The sequence below is a fragment of the Protopterus annectens genome, chromosome 7.part1 (assembly GCF_019279795.1).
Source record: "Protopterus annectens isolate FY-2018-M chromosome 7.part1, PAN1.0, whole genome shotgun sequence".
NCBI lineage: Eukaryota > Metazoa > Chordata > Ceratodontiformes > Protopteridae > Protopterus > Protopterus annectens.
This window is the reverse complement of record NC_056740.1, coordinates 331,902,255-331,918,764: the sequence shown is the minus strand read 5'-3', so window position 1 is coordinate 331,918,764 and position 16,510 is coordinate 331,902,255. Positions and strand designations below refer to the sequence as shown.

At 41.9% G+C, this 16,510-nt stretch overlaps 1 protein-coding gene across 1 annotated transcript in view; it reads right to left on the bottom strand.

Moving 5' to 3' along the window:
* Positions 1 to 16,510, bottom strand: part of DALRD3 (DALR anticodon binding domain containing 3) — a 1,074,922-nt gene that overhangs the window by 233,411 nt on the left and 825,001 nt on the right. Inside the window, exon 9 of the mRNA XM_044078747.1 lies at positions 1,921 to 2,047. Coding sequence (XP_043934682.1) covers positions 1,921 to 2,047 — 127 coding nt within the window. The remainder of the gene's footprint in view (positions 1 to 1,920; positions 2,048 to 16,510) is intronic.

The following is a 16,510-nucleotide window of genomic DNA, read 5'->3' as shown; positions in this document are numbered from 1 at the left end:
TCTGTTCTCCCTGAGCTTGCCTTAGGATACCAGCAATACTCTTTGACAGGTGTACCATCCCAGTCAAACTCCCCACCTTACACTGTCCCTGAAGCAGTAGGCACCACAAAGTCCAGCACTTGGAGAAGGAAATGAGAGCTTCTGTTGGACTTGTCCTCTCCACTTCACCTGGTAACAGAAAAAAATGAAAATATTTGAGCATCTTGTCTACTTGTTGTGTAAAGGAAAGCTTTTTGTCCAAGGCAGCTCTAAGGAGCTCTGCTTTACTGTGGTCTGGCAGTGGTTGCACCCTCTGCTAGACATGTCTCCTCATAAGATTCCATAGCTATTCCTATGCATAATACATTCAATGTATCACAGCCACATTTCATGGAGCGCTCGGCAACCTAGGCACTGAGACTGTAAAAGTTCAACACTCTCCCTCTCCCCTTTTAAATCCTTCTCTTTAATCCACCCTACCTTAGACTTGAACTCCTAGTGTTTCAGCATACGAGTCTCCCAGTTATAGATCCTAAAAGCCAGGATCACAGGGTCACAGAAATGTAGATTTTCTTTCCATAGCAGTTGACAGTCTTACTTTCCTTGCCACCAGGAAGGAGATTCCTGGTTTGGGAGCCAGCACACTTTGTCTCCGCATGTGCTACTCATAAGCAGAATATGAATAGGTGCAATTCTGCAGCACTAATTATTATAATTATGCATTACAGTTAACCTCATTTAATTCTCTCAATTTATTTCATCACATACAAAAAGCATGGGGATACCACCCTCCCCAATACTAATTATTATTGAGGAGTAGGTAGTGCAGTCCCTCAGGGAGGCCTCCAGACCCAATGACTTCATGGTGAATTCAGCCTGCAAGGACATATCAATATCTGATACAGTGGTGGCCTCAATAAGGGGTGCATCAGAGGCTTTGGTAATGGTATACAATGAGTACAGCGGCTGCAAATGCTCCCCGCAGACTGTTAGCTAGTGGAGGACTTGGTCAAGACCATGCAGAAACATGACCAGGCACACCTTCTTTACAGCTATATAGTCTCAGAGAGACTGAAAGTGACACTTTATCACCCTTGGGTTGAACCTCCTTACCCAGTGGGGACAACTGGTTTTGCAGTGGTCCATACCTAAGCAGAATGAAAATCTTTGTGAGGGATCTGCTTTCTGCACTTTTTTCCTGCACTTATGACAATTACTGACTTTTTCAGTCACAGAATCAGACAATTAAGCTGGATACAATTGCTATAAATAGATCAGAAACAATTTTCCTAGACAGGTACTTATCAGACTTCTGAAAATGGGCTGAGAGCTGGACTGACAGTGCTATCAAAGCATGCACATTCCTGTACTGCATTTTAAAAGAACTAAAGATAGTGCCAGGCAACATCCTTCTTGTACCACAGATACCCTGACATCCTGGTAGGAGGACTCAGCTGGAGCCAGGTGGGGGAGCACATACAGCTTTGGAAGCTGGGCCAGCCATTACGCTCCTGCAAGCTGGAACCACAGAGGATGTGACTCCAACAGTGATTATTATGATGGACATCTGCAAAAATGAGCAGGTAGAGAGAAGACTGGGAAATGAGACCGAACAAAACAGGTTCCAAATGGATAATTTCAAAACACTTCTGCAGCTCAAGACTCCCAGTTCAACAAAATGCAAAATGTCTGACAGTTATGTTGGCAAATTTTAGATACAGCTCTTGAAAGAAAGATATAAATTAAGTGATAGCACAGATCAAAGACATCTAACAGGTTGGCATAGCAAATGAATATGCAGAGTTCACACAACTGCAAGGTTACAGCAGAATGTAGTCTTACTGCAAATTAAACCATAATCTAATGCTTGACTGAGCAATATACTTACAAAAAAGCAAAAACAAAAAATAAATATTAAAATATGCTATCAGCAAAACTCACCTTGCTCTACTGATTTGTTATAACTTTCAAAAAGAGTTGCAAGCCTGGCACAGTTGTACATCACAAATGCTCCACTCTTTGTTCCTTTGGTAGAGACACTGGCATCCTCTGTTAGGTCAAGGGTCAACTTAAAACAACAAGACAAAACAAGGATTAATGCTTATGAAGACACTAAAGGAATTAAAATTAGCAGAGCTAAGAAATGAGGTGTGATGAAAGTAACAGTAAACAAATAATCACTGTCAGTGATTAGGCAGTCTAGTTTTAAGATCCAGAACTGTAATAAATCATAAATGAATTTAAATCCTAGACTGGGGTTTGGTAACTGCACTGTGGTTATGTGCACAGACTGTAATAACATTATTTTCAGAACAGGCAGCTAATAAGCAGGAGCTATATTAAACAAATCCAAGATAATTGGTATCCAAGGATGAGTAAGGACTTAAAAGTGGACAAGTAAGGTACGCAGTTTCTGTGAATCATCATGGAAAATGCTAAGGATGCCACTGTCTACAGATGTTCTATACACAGATCTATAGCACAGAAGAAAGAAAAGGATAAGATACATAGAAAAAAAATCTCTGAATGGCATGAATGGCAATGGAAAATGCTCCTAGATGGTGATTTCAATCAGCCCCTTTGTGGCGTACAGCTGCAGTTGTCCCACTCCACAAGGGGGGATCCACCTTGGATCCCGGGAACTATGCCCAATCAGTCTGACGAGCATCTGCAAGGCCATGGAATGTATCATCATAGAACTTATAAACAAAGACATTGGCAACCTTCAAACACTGAACCCCACCCAGTTTGGGTTCATGAAGGGCCAATCTTGTCTTCTGAACCTGATTGACTTCTTCGAATCAGTCTCCAGAGCCGTGGACATGGGTAAGGTGGTCCACACAGCCTATCTGGACCTTGCCAATGCCTTTGACACCATCCCCCACTCTGGAATCATATATAAACTTACTAAGCTGGGCATTAATCCCTACATCACTCGATGGGTTGCCAACTGGCTTACTGACATAACCCAAACTGTAAAATTAGCCGACTCCAAATCCAGCTCCAGACAAGTGACAAGTGGAGTACCTCAGGGTTCAGTCCTGGGATCGCTCTTGTTTGGCATCTACTTCTCTGAAGTACAGGCCAAAACTAAGGGACTCTGGCTAACAAAGTTTGCAAATGACTGCAAACTGGGAGCCATTACTGAATCTCCAAATGATGTGGATATTCTACAAAAGGGCCTTACAGAAACAGATGCTTGGTGCCAGAGCCATGGGCTCAAGCTCAATGCCAAGAAATGTACAGTTATCCACTTTGGGAAAAAACATCTACCCGTGAATTACCACATAGGTGGCAGTACACTAAATACAGAAAGTGTAATAAGAGACTTAGGGACACAGGTGGACAGTGGTCTCACCTTTGATAACCACATTGCCACAACAGTCAGGAAATCCTTCTATGTGGCACACCTCATCACTAAGGGCTTTTCATCCAGAAAAAAGGAGATCAAGACAGTCACCCTCATTAGACCCATTATAGAATACAACGCTCCATTTGGTATGTACCTCTCAAGACATCTGCAACAACTGGAAAGGCCGCAGAAATACCACACTAAAAGAATCACAGGACTACAGCAGATGCCCTATGCTGACTGTCTAAAAAAACTCCACCTATACTCTGTCGCATATCGTCTACTCAGATGCGATCTCTGCTTAACATACAAGGCAATGTCAAACCCAGAGCTGTTGGACATGCTACACTTAAAGAAATTCCAATCCCTCAGAGACACATGCTCCAGGGATCTATGCCTTGTCATCACAATGAACAAAACATGCTGGAGGGATAGGTTCCTGACCCAGAGACTCCACAGACTCTGGAATAGACTGCCCATACATGTCAAGCAGAGTGCCTCTTTGGCTCTCTTCAAAAGGAACTTTGATGATTGGATGGGAGATAGGAAATTCACCCCGGGACCATGTCAGTCACCCTGCTAGACAGGGATCCAGGGAAGTAAATACTGTGGGAAGAAATAGCCAGAGAATTGTTATGACTAGGCTTGGATAGGCCCTAGGGCCGATAGCCTAGTACCAGCCTATGAACATATGAACCTATGATACATATCTGACAATGTTTTGGCACACTCTTCATTTCCTGTAAAGGAGATCATACAGGATGCAAGACAGTCACCCTCTAGAAACAAGTCAGTAATAAATATATTTGCATACAGAAACAGTGATGCACACATGAAAATCTGTCATTGAAGCAGACATAAACATTGTGTAGTATGATTTAAAAAGTTGAGATGGAAAGAGGTAAGCTACATGAAAACAAGGGCCTAAGAATTTGTGAAATTGAGTAAATCAGATGTGAAAAAGGGAGTGAGTAGAAGGGGCAACTGTCATGAAGAATGGATGGAATAACAAAAACAAGGCTAGTAATCAAGCAAATTAGATAAAACAAAAAGAAATACATGCTTAGAGAAGTGGGAACTTTGAGTGAATGAAAAATATGACATGCGGAAATGTAACACACTGTCTATATTAACATATTTAGAGAGGCAAATGTGAAATAACAATTACATAACTCAACAGCTGATCTACAAGGAAGTCTTCTGTAATATATGACTATTAGAATTTCCTCCTTTTTGCTTTCCTCAGTTCACCAAAATGATATCTCCTCCTCCCCTTTTTCCCATGCTTGGATGGACATGCTTCCTAACATATACCATCTCACTGGCTCCCTACTGAAATGTTGACAGATTTCAATTAGTAGACCTAGTCTGTGAGGAAGCTTGTGGTAAATGCCCCTGGCCATTTCCGAAAGAAAGGAGAAGCATGGTTGCCTGGGTCAGAAGGGAGTCAACACAATGGTCTTATGGGGGATTTCTTCTGAATCTTCAGTACTCTTGATATTAGTGGACAGGGGGAAAACATACAGGAACATTCGTGTCCAAGGAAAAGAAAAGGCATCTGTCTTTCAGGCCTTTCTGCATGGAGTACTGGAGCAAAATCCTGCCAGCTGACTGTTCAGACAGGAAGCAAATAAATGGGTCTATTCTAGGAATGCTCGACAGATGGATCAAATCTTGGAAGAACCCCTGATCTTGTTTCCATTTGTGAGGATCTGCCCTTGTTCTGCTCACCTTGTTTGCCATACAAGTTGGTTCTGCTGGAATATAAGATGTCTGTAGAGTGCGAGTCCCAAGCTAACATGACTAGTTTGCAGAGGGTGTATGACCTGGTTCCCCTTGCCTGTTGATGTATAATATGACTATGGTATTATCCATAACTATTTGAAGAGGTCCCAGTGACCAAAGATGATTCAAAGACTGCCTTAATCAGGGCAAGAATCTCTTTTAGATTTATGTGCTTGCATCTGTCCTTGGCGTCTTGAACACCCTGCATTTTTATCCCTCCTGAATCTGTTCCACAAGCAAAGTCTGAGGCATCTGATTGCTTTGGAGCAGGGAGGGAGAAAGGGGAACACAACAGTTAATACCCTTGACATATATACCTGTTTTAAACAACATTTGACCAATGAAAAACTAGGTGGCTTAATTAAACACTTTTTCAATGGTATTGTGGTATCTGATGAAGTCTATGCATTTACAGGATGAAAATGTATGTCTGCACTGGTAGCGTTCATGTTTTTGAGTGTTTAATAAAGCTGCGGTTACTGTGCATTGTGCTCAGTGAAGTGTGCTTGAACTTTTGGTGTTTTGGCCAGAATGGTGCCAGAAGTAGAAGTTTTGGGTATTTCTTCTTGGCTTTTTGGAGGAGCCTTGGTAGCAGAGATGGAGGTGGATATGTGTAAAGAAACTTCTCCATGCATGTAAAAGAGAAGGCATCTGTTATCCAAGTTAGAGGTTTTGGGTCCTTGTACAGAACAGAGGAAGTAGATCGTTTTGGGGAGAGGCAACAGAGGTTCAGCTGAGGGGTCCACCATCTGACACTGATGGTCTTGAACACCTCTGTGTTCAATATCCATTCATGGGGATCTTCCAAGTCCCTGCTCAGAGAATCTGCCACCACATTCTTTTGGGAAGGAATGTATGCGGCTGACAGAAGCAAATTCATTTGGGAGACTAGACGCCAAACTAACCCCTTGATAATGGTTAGTACCCACTTGTCTGAGGTTATTGTTTCCCAGACAGGAAAGGAGAAAGAAAGTATTTTTGATAGTGGAGTGGCAGGGGCGGGGTTAGAGGGACAGAGGGGAAAATAGGCACAGTGGCCTGCTACTAAACTGAGGCATCCCAGAAGGAGTACCCCTTTGATTTTTCTCAAGAAATCTTCTCTTGGGAGCTTTCCTTTGTCTATGATGAGTTCTTGGATCTCTCTTAGCGAAGGAGGTGGATTTAGTTGGATAATTTCTGTGGTACCTAGGAACAGTGAACATCTAGATTTGATGGAAGTCTTTAATAGTTTTGTCCTATTCCTGGAAAGCCGAGAGCAGACAAGCAGCTTGGGGGCCATAATGGAGAGTATTATCCAAGGAAAAGTCTAAATCTTAGATTTTAAGTCTTCAAGGATAGGTTGGCTCCTTAAGCAGGCATACCTTCTAATCACTGATCCAGTGGCAGCCACCCTGGAAGAGGCATCCACTACATCATAGCTACATTTAATGTTCTGCTTAGCTATTTGAGAAGCCTGGACCACTGAAAACCGCAAGAGCTGTTTTGAGTCTGGAGTCTGTGGCTCTGTGATAGTCTTGCTGAAGGACTGTAAGACTGGGAGCAAGAATTTGGTGATTTGAGTTTGATAACTTATGGCCATAAAAGCTAGTGTGGCTAGTGTGGAGAAAGTGTAAATTTCTTGCCCGACCTGTCCATTCTCAACTGTCTTTGTCATTAGGAAGAGCATTAATGCCAAGAAGTAACTTTGAAGGTTTGTCCAAAGCTAGAGAAACTGCATCTAGATCAGCCATAGGATTTTTGTATAAGTATTTGAGTTCATCAGAAACTTTCTACAACGTATCTAGTGTTTTTGACGCAGGGGGCTGAGTCAGGAGCTGAGGGGTTAGCCTGAAAGGCATCCAGGTAAGCCTCTAACACAAGTGGGACTCGAGGGAAGGCAAGAGTGCCCATCTCCAATAAACTGTAATATCTTTTTTGCACCTCAGGCACTTGTCTAGACTGTCATTTGAAATGTTTTATCATGCCTTGTAAGGCTTCTCCAAAGGAGGCTTCTTCCAAGGGGGAGTCTGGAGAAAGAGAATCTGATTCATCTGAAGAAACCTGTTCAGGAGAATGGTACCGGAATGAGTAGTCTAGAGAGAGGTCTGAATTCCTATCCAGTTCCTCATCTGAGAAGAGGAATCCAGTGCCTGCTTACAAGGTGTGATTTGAGAAGTCATAAAGGAAGGGGGTTTCAGGGACATGATTGCCCTGAAAAGCCCTTGAGAGAAATCAAACCACTCTTTTTCTATGGATGCAGAAGGTGGTGTGTGTTTGAGTTCTTCTTTTTTCTTTTTTGCGATGATGTCTGCCTGAATTAGCTTAGGAGACTCTGAACCTTGTCACATTTCTATGAGGGTTCAGGGAATCTCTTCTCTCACAAGAATCTGAGGGATTGCATGAGGGCCCTCTGATACAAAGATTTGCAGTTCTTTGTAGAGTTCTGTTGTCTGTGAGGCCTCAGGAGACATACTAGCCTCTGAGGGGCTTACAAGTTTTGTAAGAAATCAATGGTTGTAATGTGGGTTCAACAAACTCAATGGGTGCAGAATCCTCTTTCAGTCTCTTAAGTTTCTTCTTAGATGGAAAGCCTATGTTTGGGCCTTGCAACATAGTGGATTGGGCCAAGTGCTTAAGACGTGGGGTTTCAAGGAACACATTAAGTGTGGACAGCCTAGATCAGAGGATTTCTGGAAAAAAAGACAGGCAGATGGAACAAGATTTGTAGTCATGTTCAGGCCCTAAACAAAACAGAAAGTGCGTAGGTCTTTGTATGGAATTTGTTTACCGCACTCACACTTTCCCCTCCTATCTGATGTCTAACAATAATAAGCTATAAAACATACAAGGAAACAGAAGGCTCCCCAACGGGGTACTTATCTGATCTGACAAGCAAAGTTATGGTATTTAGTGACCAAGCGATTACAGTCCCTTGGGTGGAATGACCTACTTTCAGGCAGGCAGCGAGACAGCCAGAGGATCTCGTACTTATGTCTGGTTTTATATCTCAAACGCCTAAGAGCTGAAGCTATCACCCGGACATTCTTTGTAAGAAGGTAAAGCTTTGGTACCCCAGCCGGATATCAGTGAGCAAAACCCATCTGTTAAGAATACTGCAACAGTGAATCAGTCAGAACATCTTACTGTTGAATGGACAATTGTCTGTTGATACAACCATTTTCTCTTGAAGTGAAACAAGCTTTAGACTTTACAACCTTTAGACCTACAGATCAGAAAGACACTGTGACATTTCTTCAAAGGGGAAAGAGACACACCTGCCACTATTCCTCTTAATTATACTTCTTATATGTGCTTTAAAGGGAAAATAAAGATCTTTCCAAGAAATAGACAGCAGGTTCCAAACACAGAAATATCAATTCTGGGACTCATACTGCCAGTTTTCATTTAGCTTTTTATTTTCTCAGTTAACTGGCATGAGAAGTACATGTCCACATCATTTGGCTGTAAACTACATGAAAGTCCAGACAACCCTTTATGTCTTTATAGGTTCATAGATGTTTACTAGCCTAATGACCACAATGGCCTTTTTAAGCTTAGCCATGCATCCCAAATCTCTGACATTAAGCATGGGCCTGTGAGATGAACCATTTACAGGTTACCTGTTTGCATTAGAGACATAAGTGCCAAACCAGGGATGAATTTCCGGTTTCCTATCCAATTGTCCAAGTTGCACTTGAATTGGGTTAGGGAGGAACTCTGCTTCACATGGATGGGGAGCCTGTTCCACAGATGGGGTCGTCTCGGGGAAACATACATATCTCTCCAGCAGGTCCTATGTATATCACAGGCAAGGTTTAAGTCTTTAGAATGGGTAATTCTGGAACTGGTTTGTTTGGTGGATATGCAGGAGGTCCAGGCATAGATCTCCCCTCAAAAGCCTGTAGGAGACAGTATACAGGGATAGGTATTCTTTTAGTGAGGAACTTCTGTGGACATCCCAGTTGTTGGATATGCCTGGTTAGGTACATACCAAAGGGGGCACTGTACTGAATGATAGGTCTGATGAGTGCCAAATACAGTGGAACAATGACTTCCTTGGATTTAGATGCCATACATTTGTTTATAAATTGCACAACATAGAATGATTTTTCTCACATCTTGAGTTTGTCAACAATGCCCGAGTGGGGAATTGTGTCAAATGCCCTGCCCAGGTCAAGGTAGGCAGTGTGAACAATTTTGCCCTCATCCATTGCTTTGGTGACCTTCTGAAAGAAGTCTACCAGGTTGAGTAGGCATGATCTGCCCTTGACAAAACCAAACTGGGTTGGGTCCACTGTCTGGAGGTTTACTGTATCTCTGTCGATCATCTCCATGATAATTCTTTCCATGGCTTTACATATAAGACTAGTGAGACTTATGGGTCTGTAGTTTCAAGGGTCTATAGATGTCCCAACCTTTGTTCAGAGGGATGACTGTTGCCTTTCTCCATTCATGAGGCATGAAGCCTGTTTGGAGGCTACAGTTTAATAGTAATTCCAGAGGCCCCGATAAGTCATGTTTCATGCTATTTAGACGGCATCCTGGGATATTGTCTGGGCCCACTGATGCAGTGCACTTGGTCTTAGAGAGAGCATTAAGGACCTGTTACCTAGTAATAGCAGGGGGAGTTATATTACATGATATTTCCTGAGGGAAGGTTGAGGGGGGAGAGAGGAGCAAAGTTGGAGATGAATTTATCACCCAGGATGTTTGCTATATCTTCTGACTCAGTATAGATGGCTCCATTTGCAATGAGCTCTGCACCCAACTGTATGTTGCCTTTGAGGTTGCAGACATAGCTAAGGAATGCTTTGTGGTTGTCCTTGGCCTGGGAGGCCAAACCTACCTCAAATTTTGCTTTGGTAGACTTAATTTGTCCTATGAGTTATTTGTTTAGTTTGATGAGAGTGCTTTTATCCTGCTGGGTGCAGCACCTCCTAATTTTTGCCATGACTTTCTTCCTCCTGTTATATATCTGACTGATTTTGTGATTCCACTAGAGTGGCTTGTTTTTTTTTTTGTGTTAGTTCTGCACTTCTTCCTGGTGGGTATAGTTGCTTCTATGCAGCTATTAACATGCTTGTAAAGGGTTTCTGTGAACAGTTCTGCATAAGCACAAGTGTTCTCAGGGTTTATAAGGGCTTGAAATGCTGCCAGGTTCTCACTTAATAGCAGGAGGTTAGCCTTAGAATAGTTCTTGAATGTTCCCGGTTGAGCTGGGGGTCCAGGTTTTATTTGTACATCAAAGGTGACCATTTTGTGGTCTGACCTTACCAGGGAAGTCATTACAGTAGGGGTGTCCAGCACTCTCCCATATTAGTGAGGACCAGATCCAATATGGTTACTCCCCTGGCAACTGTAATTGTTCTTGCTAATGGGTAATATTTTAGACCTGACAAATACTTTCTGCTGAGAGAATGGAAAGATTTCCTTTTAATTTCAGTTATTCAAAAGAAAATCGAGAATGTGACTTTTCTGTATCTGTTTTATTTGACATATGCTGCATTTAAATTCAATGTTTTAAAAAAGTGTCAGGATTGTGCACAGTCACTACACTAATGTAGCTGTAGTACGATATTTAAGTTAAAAAAAGACATATTTTGTAATTACTGAATAAATTTAAATAACAGTTTAGCAGATTTAACTGTTAGAATTACATATATGCTTCCTGATGAGGCATTTGTGGACAGTAGTCTCTCCTTTGATAATCACATCGACACAGTAGTCAGGAAATCCTTCTATGTGGCACACCTCATCACAAAAGGTTTCTCATCCAGGAAAAAAGAGGTCATTGTTCCCCTCTACTCGTCACTCATTAGACCCATTATAGAGTACAATGCCCCTTTTGGTATGTACCTCACAAGACATCTACAACAACTGGAAAGGCCACAGAAATACCTCACAAAGAGGATTACCGGCCTCAAACAGATGCCCTATGCAGACCGTCTCAAAAAACTGCAGCTTTACTCCGTTGCATATCGCCTACTCAGAGGCGATCTCTGCCTAACACAAAGCTATATCAAACCCAGAGCTTTTAGACATGCTCCACTTAAAGAAATCCCAATCCCAACGAGCTACATGCTCTAGGGACCTAAACCTCGTCACCACAATAAACAGAACATGCTGAAGGGCTAGATTCCTGTCCCAGAGACTTCCCATACTCTGGAACAAACTACCTATCTATATCAAACAAAGCTCCTCATTAGCACTCTTCAAGAAAAATCTTGATTGGATGGGAGATAGGAAATTCACCCTGGGGATCACTTCTGTGGCTCTGCTCGACAGTGGCACAGGAAAATAATTTTCTTGGGTGGCGAAAGCCAGGGTACATTTGGCTAGGCTTATATAGGCCCTAGGGCCAATAGCCTAGTACCTACCTATGAACCTATTTACCTAAAAATGCATTTTGATGCATATAAATATGTTGTAATTAGTCTGATTTTTTTAAAAACAAACAGCAGGCATATTTAAGTTATCTGAAAGAAGCTAAATATAATACAATACTGTTTAATGCAGCACACAATAAAGCATATGAGTGTCTAAGGGTAATATTACACAGGACACAAGAGACATTTCATGAAGTCTCTCACAACTCATATATACGAATACACAAAATAGTATATCAGATAAAGTTATTGCGTGTTTTAGAGTAAGTGATAATCTATTTTTTTTTTAAAGGAGTGACACATTTGATGCTTTGTAGCTTAATAAATGTATGGACTGATTTCCTTCTACTTTGACTAATGCAGCTCTGACACAGCACCTGATATACAAGTGCATGTTAGTGATGGTGCCATTCATGCAATTACTTCAGGTACGTAATTGCACAAGTGACCTATACAAGTTCTTATGTCTTTTCAGGAGTTTTGAACTGGGGGGTTAGAAGGATAATATAGATGAAGGTATATTGTAACATTTGTTTCTTACACTTATAAACATCTCAGAAGATAGTAACAGACACGAACAAACTAAAGACTGTTACTGACAGGATACACTGTAGATGTTAAAGACAATGACAATATAGTATGTACTGGATTTCTAAAGGAAAAAGATTTTACTGGTAATATTCAACTGTAGTACTATAACGCAGAATTTATGGCTATTAAACAGTACAGAAATGTTTTGTTTGCTTTTTTTAAGAGACCACAATTAAAGGAAGGAACATGCCATTTTGCCATTTGTGTGCATCTAAGGGGCGAAATGTTAAAAAAAAAAGGTTTTCCAGTTATTATTGCATGCCCACTGAAAACATAACTGACACTGAGAATACTTAGTAACAAGATTTATACGGTGGAATGTTAAATCCAGTGATTTTTTTTTAAATTTTGCTGCACAGTTGCTTCAGGGATGTCTCTTATATCTCTTATTATATTCTGAATAAAGCAAAATGAAACTTATGTTTATTTCACAAAAGGCTGGAATTCTGCATCATTCTGTAGCCATCAAAGATACTCAACTACAGTAATAAGAAAAAAGGGTGACAGGAGGGGAGTACAAGAATGGCAGCAGATTCTGCCTATAAACTGGGAAATGGAGTTTTTTCTGTTTGTTTTTTAATTATGATACTCCACACTGTTGTGCAACATTCTCTTTTTATTTATTTTAACATTTGTTTACCAGGAAAGTCTGACATGGAACGACCAAATTTTCAGCGGAGGCCCAGGGGAAATGTTCCAGAAGCACGTCTTTGTAATGTGGGAAGAAACCGGAGCACTTAGAGAAAACCCACACGAACGCAGGGAGGACATGCAGACTCCACACAAAAGGCACCCCAGCCGAGAATCAAACCAGAGAAACTCTTGCTGTGAGTAGATTATGCAACCGCTGCACCACTACGCCATCCACGTCCTTTTATAGGATGATCTTAGCATATGCAAGTATTTTTAGAAGTGTTATTCTGAAACTGTACTATGATTGTACGATTAATATATTTAGATTAAAACTAAAGTTATGTACTCACCATAATGACAGACCTGTGTTGTCTTTCTCTGTCTGGTTCAACACGTGGGACTTTGGATCCAACACTGGGGAATTCCAAAGTCTTTAGCCCACTTTGCTCCACCTCCCTTACCTATAACTCCCCCTCCTCACTCTAATCTTCAGATCGAGTCTGCCCCATGAAAACCTTTTCAATAAACTTATAATTCTAGAAACACACACAAAAAAAAGTAGATTGGATGCAGGACTCAAGAAATAGGAAACGAATGACCTCCAATGTCCAGTCATCTCAGGAGGTAAGACTCCCAGGGTCAACAAAAGGTAAGTACAGGTGGGCGGGAAGACTGAATCAGACAGAGACAGACAACACGGATCTGTTGTGATAGTGAGTACCTAACTTTGGTATCAGATGTTGTCTGCTCCATCTGGATTCAACCTGTAGAACAGAGTATCCAGCTATGAAAAATTATTTGGGAGGAATAAGAAAGGATATTCCGCCACACAGTGCAGCCAAAGGAGGCCCTGGATCTAGACTGGATATCCAGCTTGTAATGAGACATGAAAATGTGATGATCCAGCCAAGTAGCAGCTGTGCAAATTTCCTCCATTGATAGTCTAGAAAAGAAAGCTGTAGAAGTAGCTATGGTCCTTGCTAAATGACCCTTAGTAAGGATATTGCCTTTCAAAGCATAAGTAAACAAAATACAATCCAAAAGCCACTTGGATAAAGTCACTTTAGACACAGGTGAGCCCAGCCTGGATTTTGAAAAGGAGATGGATAACTGACTGGATTTTCTAAACACTTTGTTGTGGTCCAAATAAAATCTCAATTGCCTATGTACATCCAAACAATGTTAAAGGTATTCATCTTTATTGGAGAAACTGGGAAAGAAGACAGGAAGATGAACAGAACAGTTAAGGTTGTTCTCTGAAGCTACCTTAGGCAGAAAAGAAGGGTTCATATGAAGAGAAGGCTTGTCTTTATGAACAGGCAACTCCAAAACCCTCCTTGCAGAGGTAATCACTACCAAAAACAAAGTTTTCCAAGTTAAACTCTTTAAGTCAGAAGTAGCTGAAGGTTCAAATGGAGGGCCTGCAAGAACTTTTAAGACAAAGGTTAAATTTCATGGTGGGACAAGATCTCATACTGGAAGACGTAGCAAAAAGGTACCCTTGAGGAACACTTTGGAAATCTTGAGGGAAGCCAGAAGCACATCCCTGCCAACATGAAAATTAGAAATAGTCGCCAATTGTACTTTAATCAGAAAAACTGGAACCTGACTAAAATAACACAGCCAGCAAATCAAAAATAGACTCTACAGGTGCTGCTACAGGATATAGACCTCTAGATTCTGCCCACATAAAGAAACTCCTCCATTTACTAGAATACACCTTCCTAGTAGATTGCTTTTGAGATAATCACAATATATGACTAACAGCCTGTGAAAGTTTGGGATTTCTGGCCTTCAAGGGAACTGGAGGAACCATGTGGTTAACTTGAGGGACTGAAGGTTGGGTGGATCCAGAATTGCTGGATGAGAAATGAGATCCAGAATGGGATCCAGTACCCAAGGGGTGTACTTCAGAAGACACCTAAGGAAAGGAAACCACAACTGACGAGGCCAAAAGAGGGCTGTGAAGATCACAGTATCTCTGCAATGGGCAGCTTTCTGAAAAAACGTTATCGTCAAGGGAACTGGGTGATAAGCGTTAAGAAGGCCCAGGGGCCAGGCAAGCACCACAGTGTCCCTGGGTGACTGTTGTGGTGGGGGAACGATGGCACAACAGCAGCTGTACTTGGTGTTGAATGGGCAGGCAAACAGGTCACAACATGGAGTGCTCCAATGCTGAAAAATATGAGCTGCAACCTTCAAATTTAGGGACCACTCATGAGGCAATAGAATAGTCCTGCTGACACTGCTGGCCACAATATTGGGTTTCCCCAGGATGTGCGTTGCCACCAGAAACCGCTGAGAAAAGATCACCCATTTCCAAACTCTCATGGCCTCCCACCTAACAGGATAAGAACATGCCCCTCCATTTCTTGAGATACCAGACAAAAGATATATTGTCTGTATCGCAATCACACCTCTAGGAAGGGCATCCTGAAAGGCCTGTAATGTAAGGATATCTGGTCTCATCTCCAGAACAATGATGTGAATAAGGGCCTCTGCAGATGATCAGGAAACCTGAAATGTCCTCCCTTCAAAATGCTGCCCCCACCCCAGGACAGAGGCATCCGTGATGACTGTGGGTGAGGAGAAAGGAATCACAAACAGTCTCCTGTCTGTTGCCAAGGGAGATTTCAAGCACAAACAAACCTTCATAAACTCTATGGGAAAATCCAAAGGTGAGAGTAGGAGCAAGTGCATTGATTCCTGACTCTTTCTGTTGGAGAGTGAGTGTCTGTGCTTAATGTACCTGATTGGACTGGTTGCTATTCGAGGCATCTACCTGAAAAAGGCTGCAAGCCTGCAGACCCTTGCATCATCTGGAACAAGACTGTGGATCACCAAACAGGCTGTGGCCTGCTTCCCTTCTTGGATTGGTGCTAACATTTTATTTCTGGTGAGAGAAGAAGCAAAGGAGTATTGTATCCCAACATAGTGAAGCTGTGCTGAGACCAGCATTAGTAGTAGCCAGGCAGTAGCCATTCATGTGACTCCCCTCTTTTCATCATTCTTGAGAAGCTAATTCTTTATTTTTCAGTAAGTACTTCTTGATTTCTTTCTATCTTCAGAATATTTGCCTAAATACTTCATCCTTAAATTTTCAGGGTCTATGTATTAGTTTCCCCTCAAGTGTTTGGCAGTGCTCTGTACAGGCTCAGACACCTTGGGTGACATTTGTCCTGTAAAAGGAATATATAAGGAAACAGCTCCAGTACTTAGTAATAATGACCAACCCTCTTGGCATGTCTAAAGGTCAGTTCCCTGTGCTTTCTCCTATTAACCTGGTGAACCTAGGCATTCTGTGGCAGTGTAGCAACTGTCTCATGTACACAGACAACCCTCTCCTCTTACTTCCCAACACTCAGACTTGTGAGAGATGCACTTCAATATCCAAATTGGAAGCCATGCACTCTCAAGCCAAGACCAGAATAGCTGATCAAGAGGAGAAGGTCAACACCTGCACCACACACACACCTTTGTGGAGGTTCAATAGAAATCTACCCAAACAGTAGAGATCTCCAAGGCAGAAACACACTCGACTACCACAACACAGCACAAACCACAAGACACATAGTTCACCTACACAGTGTGCTCCTCAACCTAAGCCCCTAAGGCAAAACAGCTTGCCCAATACATTAATCATATGCAATTCGATAGTGAGGCACAATGATGTCCCACTCACTAGACTGAATAACGAGAAGGTAACAGTCAGCTGTCTATCAGGTGCCAGAATCCGACACATAACACACGCACTCAGGTCACTCCACAACAAGAACAAGTATGACTCTGTCACTGTCCATCTGGG